Consider the following 18,728-nt stretch of genomic DNA (forward strand, 5'->3'; position numbering starts at 1 on the left):
TGAACTGTCTTGTGATTTTTTTTTTTCTGATGGTACAGAGTGAAAAAACATGATTAACTTTGCAACAACAGTAACTGCATAGTATACAATTGAATTTTTTGTCTGTCCATGTTAAGGCGGGGTTTACTGTAACACTTTGAAAGTGTCACAAAAATTGTTTGTCCCTAGAAAACAATGTTTTAGTTGACCTTGAACTTACTGATTTCTAATTCTCTGCATTTTCATCCAGACTTTGAAATGTTTGCCTTCTAATTATTGTAGCATTTCTTCTAAACTTCTCAGGTAGGGGCTATGCCATATTCTTCCCCCACATCCATGAGGCAAATACCCAGAAAACTTGTAGGAATTTGATAAAATTATCAAATGTATTATTGAGACAAGACTGACATTTATGTGCTTTTCCCTATTGGTAGGAGTAAAGCATGGTTTCAGGAAAGTAGTATATATCAGAATATATTAGATTGTATATCTCTTTGATCTAGAAATCATATAATTGGAAGTTATTGATTATGAGATTAAAATACCAAAAAGATGAGCACCACATCAATGATGTCACTCAGTTTTTTAATGGAAATTAGTGTACAGCTGTAAGAATTTGATATATTCCTATATTAATCTGAAGCCATTAAAATGATGACAGGGACTTTCCTGGTGGTGCAGTGGCTAAGAATTCGCCTCCCAATGCAGGGGGCATGGGTTCGAGCCCTGGTCCAGGGAGATCCCACATGCCGCGGAGCAACTAAGCCTGTGCGCCACAACTACTGAGGCTGTGTGCCACAACTACTGAAGCCTACGTGCTTAGAGCCTGTGCTCCGCAACAAGAGAAGCCACTGCAATGAGAAGCCCGCGCACCGCAAAGAAGAGTAGCCCACGCTCACTGCTACTAGAGAAAGCTCGCACGCAGCAACGAAGACCCAACATAGCCAAAAATAAATAAAATAAATTTATTTAAAAAAAGAAAATTATGACAGATAACATAATGGCAGGAGATACACAATGTGGGATTTGAGAGATCACAGATTGTAGCCTTCATAGTATAATCAACCATAAATCTTTGTTAGTGTTTGTGTATGTGTGCGTGTGCACACATGTATGTGTACATGCATAAGATGATGTGTAAAGGGGTACTCTTCCAGAGTGGTTTTCCTAGGCAAGGAGCATTTTGTGGTATTTTTCCATTTTGTAACTTCATGTTATATTTTTTTCATTGAATAGTGAATATTGCCAAAGCAGGAAATTATTACAATAGAATTTGAAAAAGTACTAAATAATTATCCCTTACAGTTAAGACCTCATAATATGATTGTTCTATATTGTCATAAGGCATATAAGATCAAAATTATGGTATGAACTCTGGAAGCCAATTTCAAAAACAAAACAATTCTCATATTATTCTGCGTACACAGAAAAATTGATGAGTTTCAACAATTGAAGCTTTATTATTTATGCTGTGCTTTAACTACAGATCCATAATAGGGAGAGGGAAAATCCTGGAGCTAGAAACAAAAGTGGATATACCTACATTGTGGAGGTTTAAAAAAAATAAAAGTTTCTCTTGTTGAAAAGATGCGCATGAGGAGAGAACTGAGCATAATAGCAGAGGACCCTCTGGATGCGGAACCAGTAAGGACAAAGCAGGTTTGGATGTCATTCCATACGCAGACCAATGGTGGTATTTTTATTATAGTTGGTTAAAGGGCTTTATTTAGCAAGTTACAGTTGACCCTTGAACAATATGGGTTTGAACTGGGCAGGTCCACTTATATGCAGGGTTTTTTTAAATAGTAATTACTACAGTACTACATGATCTGTGGTTGGTTGAACCCATGGTTGCAGAATTGCAGATACAGAGGAACCACGGATATGGAAGTCTGACCATAAGTTATTTATATACATCTGTCTATCCATCCATCCATCCATCCACCCATCTGTAGAGAGAGAGAGGGAGTGAGTGCACCTGCTAGGTATTTACAGAAGTAGATATGGAAGTGTGAGGATATACAAACACACACATGTGTATGTGATGTATATAAGCATGTATATCCACGTTTCTATTTCAGGGCTGGAGCAAGGAAAGTGTAGAATGATCCTGGAGAAAATTTGCTGTGCCAGAAAGTAGGAAAGCGTGGTGGGACGTGTAAAAAGATCCAGCTTGAAGAGACTCACACTGGGTAAATCTGAGCAATTTGACCATAAAATAAATAATTATCATACAGAATATGAATAAAGAAAGAGGAAGGGAGGGAAGGAAGGGCTCTCAGAATGTCAAGCCATAAATATATAGAAGGAATGATGTAATGTAAAAATCATTATTTACAACCATCATAGTAATGATAGGTTCTGGCAAGAGTAATCAATGAATTATAGAACTACTGGTTGAAAGGTTACGAGGAGCAGGATGCTACAAAACCCAAAATATCTCTCCACAAAGTATTAATCACAACAAGAAATACAGTAGGTATAAATTTGGTGAACACTACTTTAGCCAAGAGATGAACATTATCAATAACAGAACAAACGAACGTTTTAGATCTCTGGGGTATGATATACTGAGAAGGACGCAACGTTGCTTCAGTATTATTACTGACAGAAATAAACAACCAGATCTTATCACAAGGAAGCATCCACGTTGAGAGTCTCCTGTTTCACAGTTATGACCACAGGGAGCATAACTGGCCAAAGGTCGCAGCTGCTGCTCTTAAATCCATCACCACGTTTGCCTGGAGGCCGGCCTTGCCCCTGATTGCTCCTAGTCAGCACAGCAGGGATCCTAAGGCAGGCCATTTCTTGGAGACCAGGATTCCTCTGTCCAGTGACCTTTTTTCAAGGACTCTGACAGCCTTGAAGGATTTTATGTAGATGACAAGGCAGTCTCGGATGATTTACCAAATCTTTCTTCCAAATCTTCACTCAGGGTCAGACTTGCACTATGCGCTGATAGTTCTGCCAGCCTTCCAGAGCTCCCTGCCATTTTCTCTCCGATGTTTTCCCTAATGAAATATTTGTTCATTAAAGTCTTTCTCAGCACTTTGCCATCTAGTTCTTGGAGGACCAGGACAAACCCCAAACCCTAGAAGCATCCCTTTTTGGCTCTTTCTAGTAACCTTCCTTTCCATATGGTAGCCACTAATTTGTAATGGTGTAGATTCACTTAGCCTATTTTGTACTTGATATAAATGGAGTCATGTAATAGGTGCTATTTTGTGTTGGCTTCATTTGCTCCACAGTATATCCATGACATTTATCTATATAGTTGGGAGTGGATAACTTTGATTCATTTTCATTGGTGGATATTATTGCAGTGTGTAAACATATCAAAATCTATTTATTAATCCCATTATTGGTGGGTATTGGGTACTTCCCCATTCTTGGCTATCACAGTTAGTGGTGATGTGAGCAATCTAGAACGTGCCTTGTGCACTTGTTTGAGGGATATTTCTATGGGTGGAACCAAAGGGTTATAGGGTATATGTTCAACTTTGGTAGATACAGTTGACCCTTGAAGAATGCATGGGCATGAGGGATGCATCTGAGTCTTTTATTCCATAGATGTTTTTAAAATATCTCTCACTTTTGGCCCAAGAGTGCTGCGTTTGGATTTACAGCGTTTCTTAACTTTAAAATAGTCCAATTTTTCAATTTTTTCTTTCGCAGTTGGTGATTTCTTTGGTCTTAAGAAATTCTTCCTACTCCAAGGCAAAAAGGCTGTTTTCTTACATTTCTTTCCTAAAGCGTCATTGTTTACTTTTAAATTTAAGTCTGCAGGTCTTCTGGAATTTATATTTTTATATCCTATGCAGTAATGATTAATATTTTTCCCTTATGGGTATCCAGCTGACTGAGAACCAATAGTTGACCCTTGGACAACATGGGTTTAAACTACACAAGTGCACTTATACGAGGATTTTTTTTCAATAGTAAATACTGCACTACTACACGATCCAAGGTTGGTTCAATCCTCAGATGCAGAATTGCCGATTATGGAGAAACCATGTACGTACAGAGGACTGACTGTAAGTTATACTTGGATTTTCAACTTAGCAGAGGGTTGGCACCCCTAACCCCCTTGAACCCTAGTTCAAGGATCAACTGTATTAACAAGAGTTCTTTCCCCTCTCTGCTGCAGTGTTTTCTTTCTTTTTTCTTTTGGCCGTGCTGCGTGGCTTGCAGGATCTCAGTTCCCTGACCAGGGTTTGAACCAGGGTCACCACAGTGAAAGCGCCGAATCCTTACCACTAGACCACCAGGGAACTCCTTGCAGTGTTTTCTTTTTACACGTTGTTCTAATGTCTGTTTCAACATGGATTTTTTTTTTTTTTTTTTTTTGCGGTATGCGGGCCTCTCACTGCTGTGGCCTCTCCCGTTGCGGAGCACAGGCTCGGGACGCGCAGGCTCAGCGGCCATGGCTCACGGGCCCAGCCGCTCCGCGGCATGTGGGATCTTCCCGGACCAGGGCAAGAACCCGTGTCCCCTGCATCAGCAGGCGGACTCTCAACCACTGCGCCACCAAGGAAGCCCTCAACATGGATTTTGATGTATATTATCTTGTCTATGCTTGAGCAAACACCAGACTATCTTATATTGTAGATTTATAGTAAGATTTAATGTGACTAATATCTTTCTTTTCATTCTTCTTTCAGATTGTCCCAGCTCTTCTTTTATTTTTATGTTTTTTTACATGTTGTGGGTAGGAGTTTATTTATTTATTTTTGCTGTGTTGGGTCTTCATTTCTGTGCGAGGGCTTTCTTTAGTTGTGGCAAGCGGGGGCCACTCTTCATCGTGGTGCGTGGGCCTCACTATCACGGCCTCTTGTTGGGGAGCCAGGCTCCAGACGCTCAGGCTCAGTATGTGGCTCACGGGCCTAGTTGCTCCGCGGCATGTGGGATCTTCCCAGACCAGGGCTCAAACCCGTGTCCCCTGCATTAGCAGGCAGATTCTCAACCACTGCGCCACCAGGGAAGCCCCCAGCTCTTCTTGTAGCTCTTTGTTTTCCCACATAATATTTGTAAACCTCTTATCAATTTCCAAGGGAAAAAATGCTGATGTTTTTATTGGGGTTTGATTGAGCCTATAGATCATTTTGAGGATTACTGATATCTTTGTAATATTGAATCTTCAAGCCATGAATATCATTATTTTTAAGAATTTCTCTTGGAGAAAAATAAAAGTGGATCCCATGGAATAAAATGTACATAAATAGACTCCAAAATATTTAAAGGACCTACATGTGGAAGATAAGTCTAGAAAGTTAATTTTTAAAAGGTAGAAATATACTTTTTCACCTGAGGAGTTTCAGAAGCACAGATATTGGGTATCCCTGGTGGCGCAGTGGTTGGGAGTCCGCCTGCCGATGCAGGGGACACAGGTTTGTGCCCCGGTTCGGGAAGATCCCACATGCCGCGGAGCGGCTAGGCCCGTGAGCCATGGCCGCTGAGCCTGCGCATCCGGAGCCTGTGCTCCGCAACGGGAGAGGCCACAGCAGTGAGAGGCCAGCGTACCGCAAAAAAAAAAAAAAAACAGAAGCACAGATATTAAGAAATTATTGGTTTATTATCTTAAAGATTTCTATTCCATGAAGAACACAATAGAAAAATTTTAGAAACACGTGCCCAATTAGGAAAGGATACTTGTAATTGGTAAAACTGAAAAGGTATTAATAATCAGAATATGTAATAGAAATGAGGAAGAAAAAGATAGCATCCACATTAGAAAATGGGGCAAAAGTTTTAAGTAGACATTTATAGATGAAGCTACCAAGCATTTGAAAAAAAGATCAAACTTATTAGAAATCAGAGAAATTTAAGTAAAACAAGATACTAGTATACATTTAATACACTAGCAAAACGATGATGAGTCGTGCAAATGAAGGTAAGTGGTTGCACAAAAACCTGACTTGCAACTGTTTGGTAATCTGGACTGGTGTAGCCATTCAGGAAGTCAATCTGGCTATATTATTAAAGTATACACATTTGCTATGAAATAATTTCACTCGGGTATGTATTCCAAAGAAATTCTCACATATGTCTAAAAACAAATGTAAGAAGATGTTTATTTTATTATCATTGGCATGGCAGTTGGAAGAGTACAGCTAAAATGTGGGTGCAGAAAATGGAATTCTATGAAAAAAAAGTAGATGGATGGGTGAATGGTTTTTTTTTTTTTTTTTTTTTTTTTTTGTGGTACGTGGGCCTCTCACTGTTGTGGCCTCTCCCACTACAGAGCACAGGCTCCAGATGTGCAGGCTCAGCAGCCATGGCTCTCGGGCCCAGCTGCTCTACGGCATGTGGGATTTTCCCAGACTGGGGCACGAACCCGCGTCCCCTGCATCGGCAGGCAGACTCTCAACCACTGTGCCACCAGTGAAGCCCGGATGGGTGAATCTTAAAAATATACTCCTGAATGAAGGAAATAAACACCAGAATGAATTTTATGACACAATATTATTTATATAAATTGAAAATATACACAAGTGCACATTTTGCACAAGAACACACCCAAAAGAAAACACATCAAACAAATTAGAATGGTAGCTTATGGGGTAGAGAAGGGAGTGGAGGCTGCCATAGGGAACAGGAGGTGAATAAATAAAACTTAATCATGTTACCGTATTTCATCATTCTATATCCAAGATTTCACTTTACGTGTAGTGGAAAGAAATCCTGTGTGCTATGTTGGCTTAAGTCAGGAATAGTTCTTGGAGGATATTTTCCTGAAAGAATTTGGAACAAATTTTTGAAAAAAATCTTTGTTTATACTATGGATGATCTTTTTTTGTTTGTTTTGTTTTTTTCTTTAATTTCTGATTTGTGGGTGTGTGTGGGATCTACTTTATTTTGTATTTCATTAATCTGATCTTATATTTTTCCATCTGCCTTCTTCAGTTTTATTATTCATTTATTAACTTCCTGAAATGGATGTTTTCTGAATCAATTTTCAACTTCCTTTCTACTTTCATATATGCTTTTAAGGCTCAACATTTCCCTCTATGTATGTGTTCAAATCTCCAGATCCAATTATGAATTTGAATGTTTCTCTTCATGGTTCTGTCAATTTTTGCTTTATAAAGGATCAGCTGAAGTTATTAGTTTCTGATAATTTGAAACTTTATGACTGTGAAGTGTCCCTCCGTATGTCAAGTAATGCTTTTTTCTTCCCCTTAAAGTTCACTTGGTCAAATAGCAATGTCACAGATTTTATAATTACAGAAATAACTTGAGACCTAGGATGTTGATGTCTGTCTCTAGAAAGAATTTTCCCTTGCTTCTGCACGGGTTGTAAGATGCTAACAAAACACGTTCACCTTTACACAATTTCAGGGAATGAGGTGTTTTGGCGTTTGGCTTCGGTCCGTGCCAAAGAAAGCCCAGTTTCCTTCTCCCCTTATTCCAATGGTGAAACTCTTTGGGGTTTACCAGGAAGCCTTCGTGGCTGGTAATGCTTTTATGTCGCTTAGCCTCTTGAAGACGTCCAAAATTCTACTGAGTTTGTACGCCTTTCAATGAACAGAATCTACACTTTTCTGAGGCCTACACAGTAGAACGGCAAGACTGCCTGAGACCTCAGGGATTCCGGAAAGTGAAAACCAGAGTGAAAACATGTAGTCCAGACCTCGTGCTGGTAGACACCCCCGCACCCACCCTTGCATTCTGGGACATGTAGTCCAGAGCTCGTAAACTCGTGTAATCCCATATACTGCAGCTACAGTAACGCCTCGCTGTAAAGGTTTACCCGCGGAATTCTGGGAAATGTGGTCCAGGAGTTCCGGGTTAGTCGCAGGCACTTCCGCCCCAGGAGGACACGTAGCAGCCATCTTTTGCTTGATGACGGTGTTTCAGGTCAGGAGGAGCGGCTAAAAGCGGAGGTTTGAGGGCCTAGAGTGGTGATGTACGTCCCGCGGGCGGAGCTTCTTTGCGTTTGGTAACGTACCCGGGATGGGGTGGGCTCAGGTCGTGCCTCCTGGGGTTTGAGGGTCTCCTCGGTTTTCTTCACCCCTAACCTGACCCCGTCCCCCACCTATGAGCTAGCCCTACCGCTTCATACGGCGTCACACTGGGTGAGTTGCTTAACTCCTCTGTGCCTCCGTTGCTGTTCGGTAAAAGGGGGGAAAAAGGAATGCCTTCTTAATATAGTGTTGTGAGAAGAAACGAGATAGCACAAGTGAAAGGTCTACAACTGCCTGATACATTGTTGTTATTAATACTACGCAAATTCGGGAGGCACCCATTTCGCAGCGGGATTCTGTGAGCCCAGGAAGCTGAATTGTCCTGGACTCCTGGCCTGTTTTGGAAGGAGAGGACTTCTAGCTGGTACGGGGGCGGAAGGGGGTGCGGTATGAATTAGTGGGGATGGAAACACAGCCCTGGTATTTCACAGTCTCCTTTCCTTCCCCAGCCCTGACTTCTCAAAAAGCACTGCACGGAGGAAGAGGCAACGGAGCCCCACGTGAGTAGGACTTGGCATTCTTCTACTTAAGATATTCCTATAAATTGTAGAACGTATGGGACATGGGTAACGATGATAACTGAGCCTTGGTCACTAATTTCCATTCTAAAAGCTTTATGCAAATGACCACATTTCCATCAGGCAGTGGCTCTGTGAATTGGTACTGCTGTTTTCTCTACTTTAAGGCTGAGGAGCTGGGGGCAGGGACCACAACCCTGTTGGCCCATCCTCACCGAGGTGGTAGGAGGCAGAGCTGGGGTTGGGACCCAGGCAGTTTGAGTCCAGCAGCTGAGTTTGCTAATCCCTTTGGTATATTCTCTTTGAGCATAGGGTACTGGCTAGAATCATATCATGAAAGGAGGTTGGGACTTAATTGTGGGGACCTTGAGAGCAAGGTTTAGGCTACTTTATGAGTTTTTAAGATAGCTTTCTCAACTGGGTCATTTATTTTATTTCAAATAATATGTATATCATAGAAGTAGCATAATCATTATGGAAAAATGCAGATATATACATAAAGAACAATTTAATTATCTGTAACTTTAGGATGTAAAGATAACAGTTGTTAATGTTTTCGTGCCTTTTTGTCTGGTTACTCTTTGTGTATGTTTCTGTGTCGTGGAGGCTGTGTTTTGTGGGACTGATGTTACACTGCGGTGCTACTCAAAGTGTGGTCGACAGACCAGCGGCATCGGCGTCCCTTGGATAGAAATGCCCAGCCTTGAGCCCCATTCGAGACCTTCTGATGGATAATTTCTGCGTCGGGGGCCCAGGAGGCTGCGTTCCAACAAGATCCCGCAGTAATTCACATGCACGTGAAAATTCGAGAAGCTCAAGAGAGGGTCTTTTCTGGAAACTGAGGCCGAGGAAATTGACCCTGCTGGATGTCACAGATAAAAGTGAGCTGGATTCACCAAAGGCCTACTTAGTCCAGTGATTTTATTCCCCCACTAATGATTGTCAACTGTCAGGGCCCCTTTCAGAATCCTGAATTGAGCAGAAGACAGCTAGCAAGTGTAGAGTCAAAATGGAGGTCGTTAGAAGTTGTGAAGATCTCTCTCTCCCAGGCTTTGGGGAGTGGAATCATTGCCATCTTTTGTACTAGATCGAACCCGGGCCCCCTGCATTGGGAATGTGGAGTCTTATCCACTGCACCACCAGGGAAGTCTCCCATTTATTTCTTAAACTTCCCTATATTTATAATGATATAATTACAATTCAGATTCCTGTCTTTTTTCATTTGAATGAGGTATGGACTGTCAAACTATTTTTTATTGTTGTTGCAGAATCCTGGCTTTTATTAGTTCTCTTTACCTCTGTGCATAATTGTCAAAAGGGTACTTCCTGTTTAAAAAGAAACTTAACGTATTTTTATACCTTTTGTAAAAAGTCCATGTCAATTTAAATGTTATTGTTGCAGTCACAAAATCTTTAGGAAGACAAGCAGAGATTTTCAGAAGTCTAAAGACTCTCACATAACACGGCATGTCTGACAGTGTTCTGTTGGTGGAAATCACATCTCTAAGGATAATTTCTAACTAAAATATCATCTGCTTTACCGCAGTTGCTAAGAAATAAGAAACCCTGACAGTGGTGTTCTCAGAGCTTCCTACCTTACGACGATCTCACGAGGTGGTTGCCCGTGTTCTCCCCCACTGGCAGAGGACAGAACTGAGGCGAAGAGATGTGAATAACTTGCCCAGGGTGACACTGCTAGTGAATGGCGTAGCCTGATCACAGCGCATGCATATTGACTCCAGAAGCTACTGTGACTTACATGGTCTCTGTTTACCCCATACCCAGAATAAGAATGACCCCTGTGGAAGCTGCAGGCACACTGTGAGGGGGCCACTGTGTATGGATGGGCAGGTCATTCCTCACACAGCCACTGAGGGGGTTCACGGGGGCATCTGGTATCTGCGTGGGGCTCTGCTCATCAAGCCTAATCAGCTGTAGCCACCCCGAGGACTGGGAGCCTTGGTAATTCACAATGAGCACCACGTGGGTTAGTGACTTTTTTTTCTTTAAACCAGTTTCCATTGACTACTTCTTTCCCTGTCTGTCTTGCTAGGACTCTGCACTTCCCCAGAAGGAGAGAGAAAATGAGCACATTCCAGGTGAGTAGAGCTTGCCTTTCTTGCTGTTAAAAACGCCGTTTTTGAACTCAGATTAGACACAGGTTTTCCTCTTTTTTTTTGATTGGAGTATAGTTGATTTACAATGTATTAATTTCAGGTGTACAGCAAAGTGATTCAGTTATACATATATATACATATATTTTCAGATTCTTTTCCCTTATAGGTTATTACAAAATATTGGGTATAGTTCCATATGGGTTTTCTCTTTCAAGGAGAGTCTAAGCATATGAGGACCTGAGTGTGCCATGTGTACTTTTTTAAAAATTCCTGTTAAATTTAATTGGTTTCGGTTTTAATTTTTGTTTTATTTCATCATTTTTTTATTTTACAAGTAAAAGAAAAATTAAGGGAAATGAAGGACATCTTCCACTCTACTGCTTACCTGCTTACAAATTAGCTGCTTTTATATTTCTGTAATTTCTTCATCATATGTATTCATGGATGTGTATTTGTATTGATAACATAGATACAGTTTTAAATTGTTTTTTTCATTTAATACTAGCTAACATTCACTTTTAATTGCTTTATCATGTTCCCGCAAACTTATGCACCTATTGTTTTTGTTTTTTGTGCGGTACGCGGGCCTCTCACTGTTGTGGCCTCTCCCGTTGCGGGGCACAGGCTCCGGACGCGCAGGCTCAGCGGCCGTGGCTCACGGGCCCAGCCGCTCCGCGGCATGTGGGATCTTCCCGGGCCGGGGCACGAACCCGTGTCCCCTGCATCGGCAGGCGGACCCTCAACCACTGCGCCACCAGGGGAGCCCTGCACCTATTCTTTAAACTACTCTCTACGCACAGACGTTCAGTTTAAAGACTTCTCCTGTTTCAGGAGCACTACAGTGACAGTGTTCCTGATTTAACCTTTTTCTCAAAATATCGTTCTGAAGAATATTGCCCCTTTTTGCCCTTAACATAGTAGGTTTAGGTATTCAGAATTTAAGAGGTATGTTTTACATGTGGTGCCTTGGATGTTTTTTGGTAGAATAGCCAAATACGGCAGAGCACAGCAGGATCAAACTGCTGCTTCACGCAGAAAAAATCATGTATTGTTAGAAGTTTTCTCACGACCAGAGTTAGATTCAGTCTTCCCCATGCTTGAGTCAGACCCTTTGTGTATTTTATTTACTGGTTTGTTTCTTCTTGCATCTTATATTTTTTTCTAATCAGAGTAATACATTACCTTAGTCTAAAAAGTCCAGTGGTACTTAAAGCACTTGCCACTGCATAGACAGCTCAGAACAATTGTATAAAGAGGTGCTTGGTTTCATCTTTGTTTTAAATATAAAGAATAGGGGTTGTGAAAAAAGGAGGAACCAACTCAGACTCACCCAGAAAACCAAGGGTCTGGAGTCAGTATTGCATTCAAGCAAACGACAGAAACGGGGAAAGAGAGAGTTTTCATTCAGAGACCTGGCATGGCCTTTTGGTTAATTTCCACATATAACACTCCTTCTCAGCTGGTTCCCACCTCAATGAGAAAGCAGGTGCCATCAAATACTGCCAGGACTAAATTGGTAACTGTTTCTGGGGCACTTGGCAATAATAATTAAACAGTGAAAGCTTTTTAGTTCAGGATCCAGTGGTTAGAATTCTGGGGAGTTTACTTACGAGTTGTCTGAGAGCCCCAGGTAAATACACAAAGCTTTCTCTTTCATAGCCGCACGTCCGGTTTGGCTGAGGAAAGTCAGTGTGTGGCATTGGCAGGATGGAAGGAGGGGGTGCTGGGAAGTCTGCACACCTCACAGGAGCCGGAGCAACTTCCCATCCTCCTCGTCTCCTCGGGGCTGCCCCTCTTCCACTGGCCACTGGGTATAAGATTGAGGTGGTGTTGTTTGTCGTAGGAGGCGGTGACCTTCAAGGACGTGGCCGTGGCCTTCACAGAGGAGGAGCTGGGGCTGCTGGACTCGGCCCAGAGGAAGCTGTACCAGGATGTGATGGTGGAAAACTTCCGGAACCTGGTCTCAGTGGGTGAGGACAGCCTTTCTCTGCGAGTGTCTTTGTGACCTTGGTGTTTCAAGGCTTTGGGCCTCTTGAGGTGGTTCCCTGAGTTTGGGGACCAGACTTTTGCAATTCCTGTGGGACACGAGAGGATGTCTCTGGTCTTTCTATACAGTGTGTTTCAGGTCCTTTTCAATTATTTTGTAAAAGAACTGTAAATCGACAGTATCTTGCTGTACCTTGTGTATTCTTTTTCAGATTTCCCTCCCTGCCATTAGTGGATGATAAAGCCAATTTATTGAGCCCTACGTGTGATTTTTTTTTTTTTTTTTTTTTTTGCGGTATGCGGGCCTCTCACTGTTGTGGCCTCCCCCGTTGCGGAGCACAGGCTCCAGACGCGCGGGCCCAGCGGCCATGGCTCACGGGCCCAGCCGCTCCGCGGCATATGGGATCCTCCCAGACCGGGGCACGAACCCGTATCCCCTGCATCGGCAGGCGGACTCTCAACCACTGCGCCACCAGGGAGGCCCCTACGTGTGATTTTTTAATGAAATAAAATAGTATAGAAAATATCAGAGTTTCTTAGGAAGAGTACAACACATTGCAGCAGAAACTCTGGGCGATGGCATGAATGGTGTGAGAGCCAGTGGGAACAGATTTCATGAAAAGAGACATTGGTTAGATATAGGTCATTCAAGCTTCGTTTTAGTAATGTATACTTTTCTACCTGTGTATCTAGGTTGTGAAATAAATGCTGTTTCTTCAGTGGGTCGTGATACAAAGTTTGAAAAACACAGCTTTCAATACCTTGAATATGCAGTTGGAACTCAAATGTCTAGTAAACTTTAGCTCTAGCCCGTTCATGTTAACTTGTGACTTTGCATGTTCTCATTCTTCAAACGAGATACAAAACATATAGAAAGAGAAGAGAGGCTTTGGTCGATGAATTCAGCAACCCAGATAGAAATTTAGGTGAGAACCAAGCAGTCGTGAGTTCCTGTGGTTAGCTCTCTATCTGTTTTGCTTCTCACCAGCCCTGTGCTGTCCATCACCTGGTCCCAGTTGGAAATCTCTTTCCAGGATTATTGCATAGTCTTTGTACTGGTCACCTGTTGCCACCCTTCTCCTCCCACAGTTTGTTCTTCAGGTGGCAAAGTGATCTTTTGTAACTTTAAGTCAGGTTATGTTCTTGTTTCAAAATTCTCTTGTGGCTTCTTTTACTTAGAATAAAAACCACTTAAAGTGGATTCTAGAGCCTTCTGTGGGCTGCTGTTTGTTCTCCACCACCTCCCTGAATACATCACCTCTCCTCCCTCTTACCCTATCTTTTCCAGACCTGCAAAGGATGCTTCTGCCACAGAGCCTTTTCCTTGTCCTTCTCTCTGCCTGGAATACTCTTCCACCTGTAATCTTTTAGGCCTCTACTTCTTTCAGTCAGTCACCTTAAAGATGAGGAGGTGGCTGTCCTCTGACCACCCTGTGGAAAATACAGTCCTCTCTTTCTTACTCTCTCTGCCCTGCCTTGTTTTGTCTCTAAGCGTTTCACTCATGTACATTTTGTTCACCTGTTCCTCACCTCTCTTTCTTCCACTGGAGGGTAATCCAGGAGTGCAGGAGGAATTTGGTCTGTTATATGTTTATTGCTCACTAGCCTCAGTGCTTAGCATAGTCTTGGTACATGACAGGAACTCTTAAATATTTCTTGAAAAAACGAATGAGTTAATGGATAGAGAAATTAGCCTTCCATGAAAATAGCTAGTAGGCGGTGAACAAATCCGAGTGAATAAGGGATATTGCTAAATGTTTTTTTGTCTTCAAATGAATTCCTAGCCTAATTCTAACTTCTCAGGTGCCCATGATGTGTGTATGTGTGTGTTTGCCTTTCTGTACAAGTTGGCCCTCATCAACTTGCACAAAAAATATGTATAGAACCTGTAATTATAACCAAACTGAGTAAAATGCTTTCCCTGTGACTTTCCTTGAGCTCTTAGTAGCAGAGCAAATTCATTTGGGGAGGAAATACTGTTTTGAATGAGGATTCTTATGTCTACTTCTTAGGTAACCCTCCCATAGAAGGAAAGAAATTTCTATTTCCTTATCCCTTATACCAGGGGAGAACAGGTCTCAGAGAACAGCCAGCTGGTGAGTTAGCCTTTCCCTTAAAAGATTTGCCCCGCTGCGTCCCATTTGCCTCCTCCAAAGCCCACCTCACTAATAAGAAATCGATCTTTGTTAGCTCTACAAACATTTTGTGTGTGTGTGTGTGTGCATTTGTATGTATCTTGTAGAAGCCATTTTAGATAATGTCACCTTGAGTGCTTTGATCATTCTTTAATAGTTTCTAGTCTGTTTCTTCTCAGTACTTATCACAGGCTATGGAATTTATTCCCAGCTCACTCATAAACTCCATTCTTCACTTTGGAACTCATTCTTGTTAAAGACCAATGTATCTGTGTCCAAAAATTTTCCATGCTGTTTTTAAAGAGACAGCATTCTTCCCTAGTCTCTAAATTTTGACTCCTGCTTGGCAGGGGGAGTGGAGGAACGTATTAGGCAGCACAAATGCCTCAGAAGGATCCAGTGCATAGGTCTTCATGCTTTTTTTTAACCGCACTGATTCTTAGAACCTTTTTAAACATTAATTAATTTTTGGTTGCATTGGGTCTTCGTTGCTGCATATGGGCTTTTCTCTAGTTGTGGCGAGTGGGAGCAGCTCTTCGTTGCGGAGCGCAGGCTTCTCATTGCAGTGGCTTCTCTTGTTTCAGAGCACGGTCTCTAGGAATGCGGGCTTCAGTAGTTGTGGCACGTGGGCTCAGTAGTTGTGGCACACGGGCTTAGTTGCTCTGCGGCATGTGGGATCTTTCCGGACCAGGGCTCGAACCTGTGTCCCCTGCACTGGCAGGCAGATGATTAACCACTGTGCCACCGGGGAAGTCCCGGTTTTTAGCACCTTTCATATCCTCCTCAGCACTAACCCCCTTGGTGTGCTGCCGCCTCGGGTGCAGCCTTTCAACTTAAGCAAAACTGTACTTTCCAGTCCTTTTCCTGTATCTGATACCTGACTTGTAAAAGCTGTTTCGCTTCTCTGACTTGGTTCAAACTTAACCTGGGGTTCAGAATTGTAGAGAATCCTAGAAATCAAACTGAGTTCACCTGTACATGCATTTCTTGAGCCCTGACTAACTGCTAGGCACTGTTAAAGCTGTGAGCACAGCAAAATGCTTGTCTTTATTGATACTGTGTTATGGTAGGAATGACATGTAATTTTTGAAAGATGATTTAAATAGTATGTCAGAGTAGTCATTTGGTTTTAAATGGGTTTCATTAATGCTAAGTATTTGGGAGTTTAACAGACCATCTCTTGGTTTCTGTTAGTATATAAACCAGAGAACTTCATTTGTCGTGCGAAAGATAAGCTGAACCATCCTGAGGTTCATTAAAGTCTCATACTGTGTCTTAAGTGTAAAATCTTGAATCTTTGAACAAAGCATTCACGTGTCCACATCTCTGAATTCTCTGTCCTTATAGAAGAAAACATTCAAAGTGAGTTGAGGGCCGTTCAAGACAGAGGATCACGTGAAGAGCTTTCCTGCTGGCAAATCTGGCAACAAATTGCAAATGACTTAACCAGATGCCAAGACTCCATGATAAATAGTTGTCAGTTCCACAGACAAGGTGATTCCCCCTGCCAGATTGGGGCAGGACTCTATTCAAATTTCTGAAGATGAGAACCATATATTAAATGATAAAGCAGGTGATCCCAGTAGTACTGGAAATCCAAGGTTTGCAACTTTGAGAGCCCAGGATTCTTGGAGGAAAACTTCATTGACTGAGTCACAGAATTATCAGAATAGACACCAGCAAATTTCCATGAAAAACAAACTGTGTCAGTGTAAAGAGGATGTTGACACCATCGGTTGGATTTCACATCACCTTGATGCTCATGGAGTACACAAGGGTCAAAAACCTTACGGCTACAGTGATTATAGAAAAGATAGCACGAGGGTTTCAACACTGGATCAGAATACTATGATTCACACAGGACAAAAACCTTACCAGTGTAATGAATGTAAAGAAGCCTTCACCGATCTCTCCACCTTTGATCTTCACCAGCAATTACACTCAAAAGAGAAGTCTCATACGTGCAGTGAGTGTGGAAAAGGCTTCCGTTACAGCTCGGTTCTTCATATTCATCAGAGAGTTCACGTGGGAGGAAAACACAGTGAGTGTGATGAGTGTGGCAAGGAGTTCAGTCAGAGCTCACAGCTGCAGCCTCCTCAGAAAGTCCACACTGTAGAGAAACCATTCAAATGTGGGGAATGTGGGAAAGGCTTCAGTCGTAGGTCAGCACTTACTATTCATTGTAAAGTCCACACGGGAGAGAAGCCTTATAATTGTGAGGAGTGTGGGAGGGCCTTCAGTCAGGCCTCTCACCTTCAGGACCATCAGAGAGTCCACACTGGGGAGAAACCATTCAAATGTGACACATGTGATAAGAGCTTCAGTCGGAATTCACACCTTCAGTCCCATCAGAGAGTCCATACGGGAGAGAAACCATACAAATGTGAGGAGCGTGGGAAGGGCTTCATTTGTAGCTCAAATCAATACATTCATCAGAGGGTCCACACAGGAGAAAAACCCTACAAATGTGAGGAATGTGGGAAAGGCTTTAATCGGCCTTCAAGTCTTCAGGCCCATCAGGGAGTCCACACTGGAGAGAAATCATACATATGTAATGTGTGTGGTAAAGGCTTCACTCTGAGTTCAAACCTTCAGGCACATCAAAGAGTCCATACAGGAGAGAAACCATACAAATGTAATGAGTGTGGGAAGAGCTTCAGGAGGAACTCCCATTATCAAGTTCATCTGGTTGTCCACACAGGGGAGAAGCCCTATAAATGTGAGGTATGTGGGAAGGGCTTCAGTCAGAGTTCATATCTTCAAATCCATCAGAAGGCCCACAGTGTAGAGAAACCTTACAAGTGTGAGGAGTGTGGGCAGGGCTTCAATCAGAGTTCACGACTTCAGATCCACCAGCTGATCCATACCAGTGAGAAACCATACAAATGTGAAGAGTGTGGGAAGGGGTTCAGTTGTAGAGCAGATCTTAAAATTCATTGCAGAATCCACACTGGAGAGAAAACCGTATAATTGTGAGGAGTGTGGGAAAGTCTTCAGGCAGGCCTCAAATCTTCTGGCCTATGAGAGAGTCCACAGCAGAGAAAAACCATTCAAATGTGAAGAGTGTGGGAAGAGCTTTGGTCAGAGTTTACACCTTTAAGCCCATCAAAAAGTCCACACTGGAGAAAAGCCATACAAATGTGAGGAGTGTGGGAAGGGCTTCAAGTGGAGCCTGAACCTTGACATGCATCAGAGGGTCCACACAGGAGAGAAACCATATAAGTGTGGGGAGTGTGGGAAGCACGTCAGTCAGGCCTCAAGTCTTCAGCTTCATCAAAGTGTCCACACTGGAGAGAAGCCGTACAGATGTGACAGATGCAGTAAGGTCTTCAGTCGGTCTTCACAGCTACAGTCTCATCAAAGAGTGCACACAGGGGAGAAGCCTTACAAGTGTGAGACCTGTGGTAAGAGCTTCAGTTGGCACTGCAATCTAACAGTTCATCACAGAATCTATGCTGCTGATAAATGCTATAAAAGTGATAGGAGTGGTAAGACCATCAGAGAGCCCACACACGAAAAAAGTTCCATAAAGTGATTAAAACAAAAAACAAAAACACTCAGGTGTCACGTGAATTCTTCCAGTCATCAAGTTCAAAAGAAAAAAAAATCATTTGTTTCATTAAAGTCAGTGTTTCAGCCATAGCTTAATATGTCCCAGTAGTCAGGAGGCCACACGGCAGAGAACTCTGGTAAATGGTGTAGTAAGTTTGAACTTTGACCTCTATTAAATATTAGGGGAGAAGCCTTAGTGTGAGTTTTAGCAGGCCTTGTACAAAAGTATGATGAACATGCCAAAATTTATGCCCATTACAACGTAAATTCCACGAATGCAGCGACGTTTGTTCTGAATCTGCAGTCTGAACATTGTCAGCTACTTTGTAGGTGCTCGATATTTGTTCAGTTAATGAACGAGGAAAAACTTTTTGAAAATTATGTTGCAATCTCCTCCAAAATTTCATAAAAATTTGTATTCAGAGCAGTTAACCTAAATCTGGCCTTAAAAGTAATTCAGGGAGACAAAAATGTGAA

General features: G+C 42.3%; 1 protein-coding gene across 1 annotated transcript; it reads left to right on the forward strand.

Moving 5' to 3' along the window:
* The first annotated feature begins 7,694 nt into the window (after positions 1–7,694).
* Positions 7,695–18,255, forward strand: LOC309795620 (uncharacterized protein). Its single transcript, XM_082608145.1, has 5 exons — positions 7,695–7,885; positions 8,393–8,443; positions 10,515–10,560; positions 12,422–12,548; positions 16,047–18,255. The coding sequence occupies exon 5, from the start codon at positions 16,389–16,391 to the stop codon at positions 17,667–17,669; it is 1,281 nt and encodes a 426-aa protein (XP_082464271.1). The 5' UTR covers positions 7,695–7,885; positions 8,393–8,443; positions 10,515–10,560; positions 12,422–12,548; positions 16,047–16,388; the 3' UTR covers positions 17,670–18,255.
* The last annotated feature ends 473 nt before the right edge of the window (positions 18,256–18,728 follow it).

This window comes from Mesoplodon mirus (assembly GCF_964341445.2).
Source record: "Mesoplodon mirus genome assembly, chromosome: 19".
Classification (NCBI taxonomy): domain Eukaryota; kingdom Metazoa; phylum Chordata; class Mammalia; order Artiodactyla; family Ziphiidae; genus Mesoplodon; species Mesoplodon mirus.

What these genes read in the sequence shown, in the direction of transcription:
- LOC309795620 (XM_082608145.1), top strand. Translation starts at nt 16,389, where the DNA reads ATGAAAAACAAACTGTGTCAGTGTAAAGAGGATGTTGACACCATCGGT.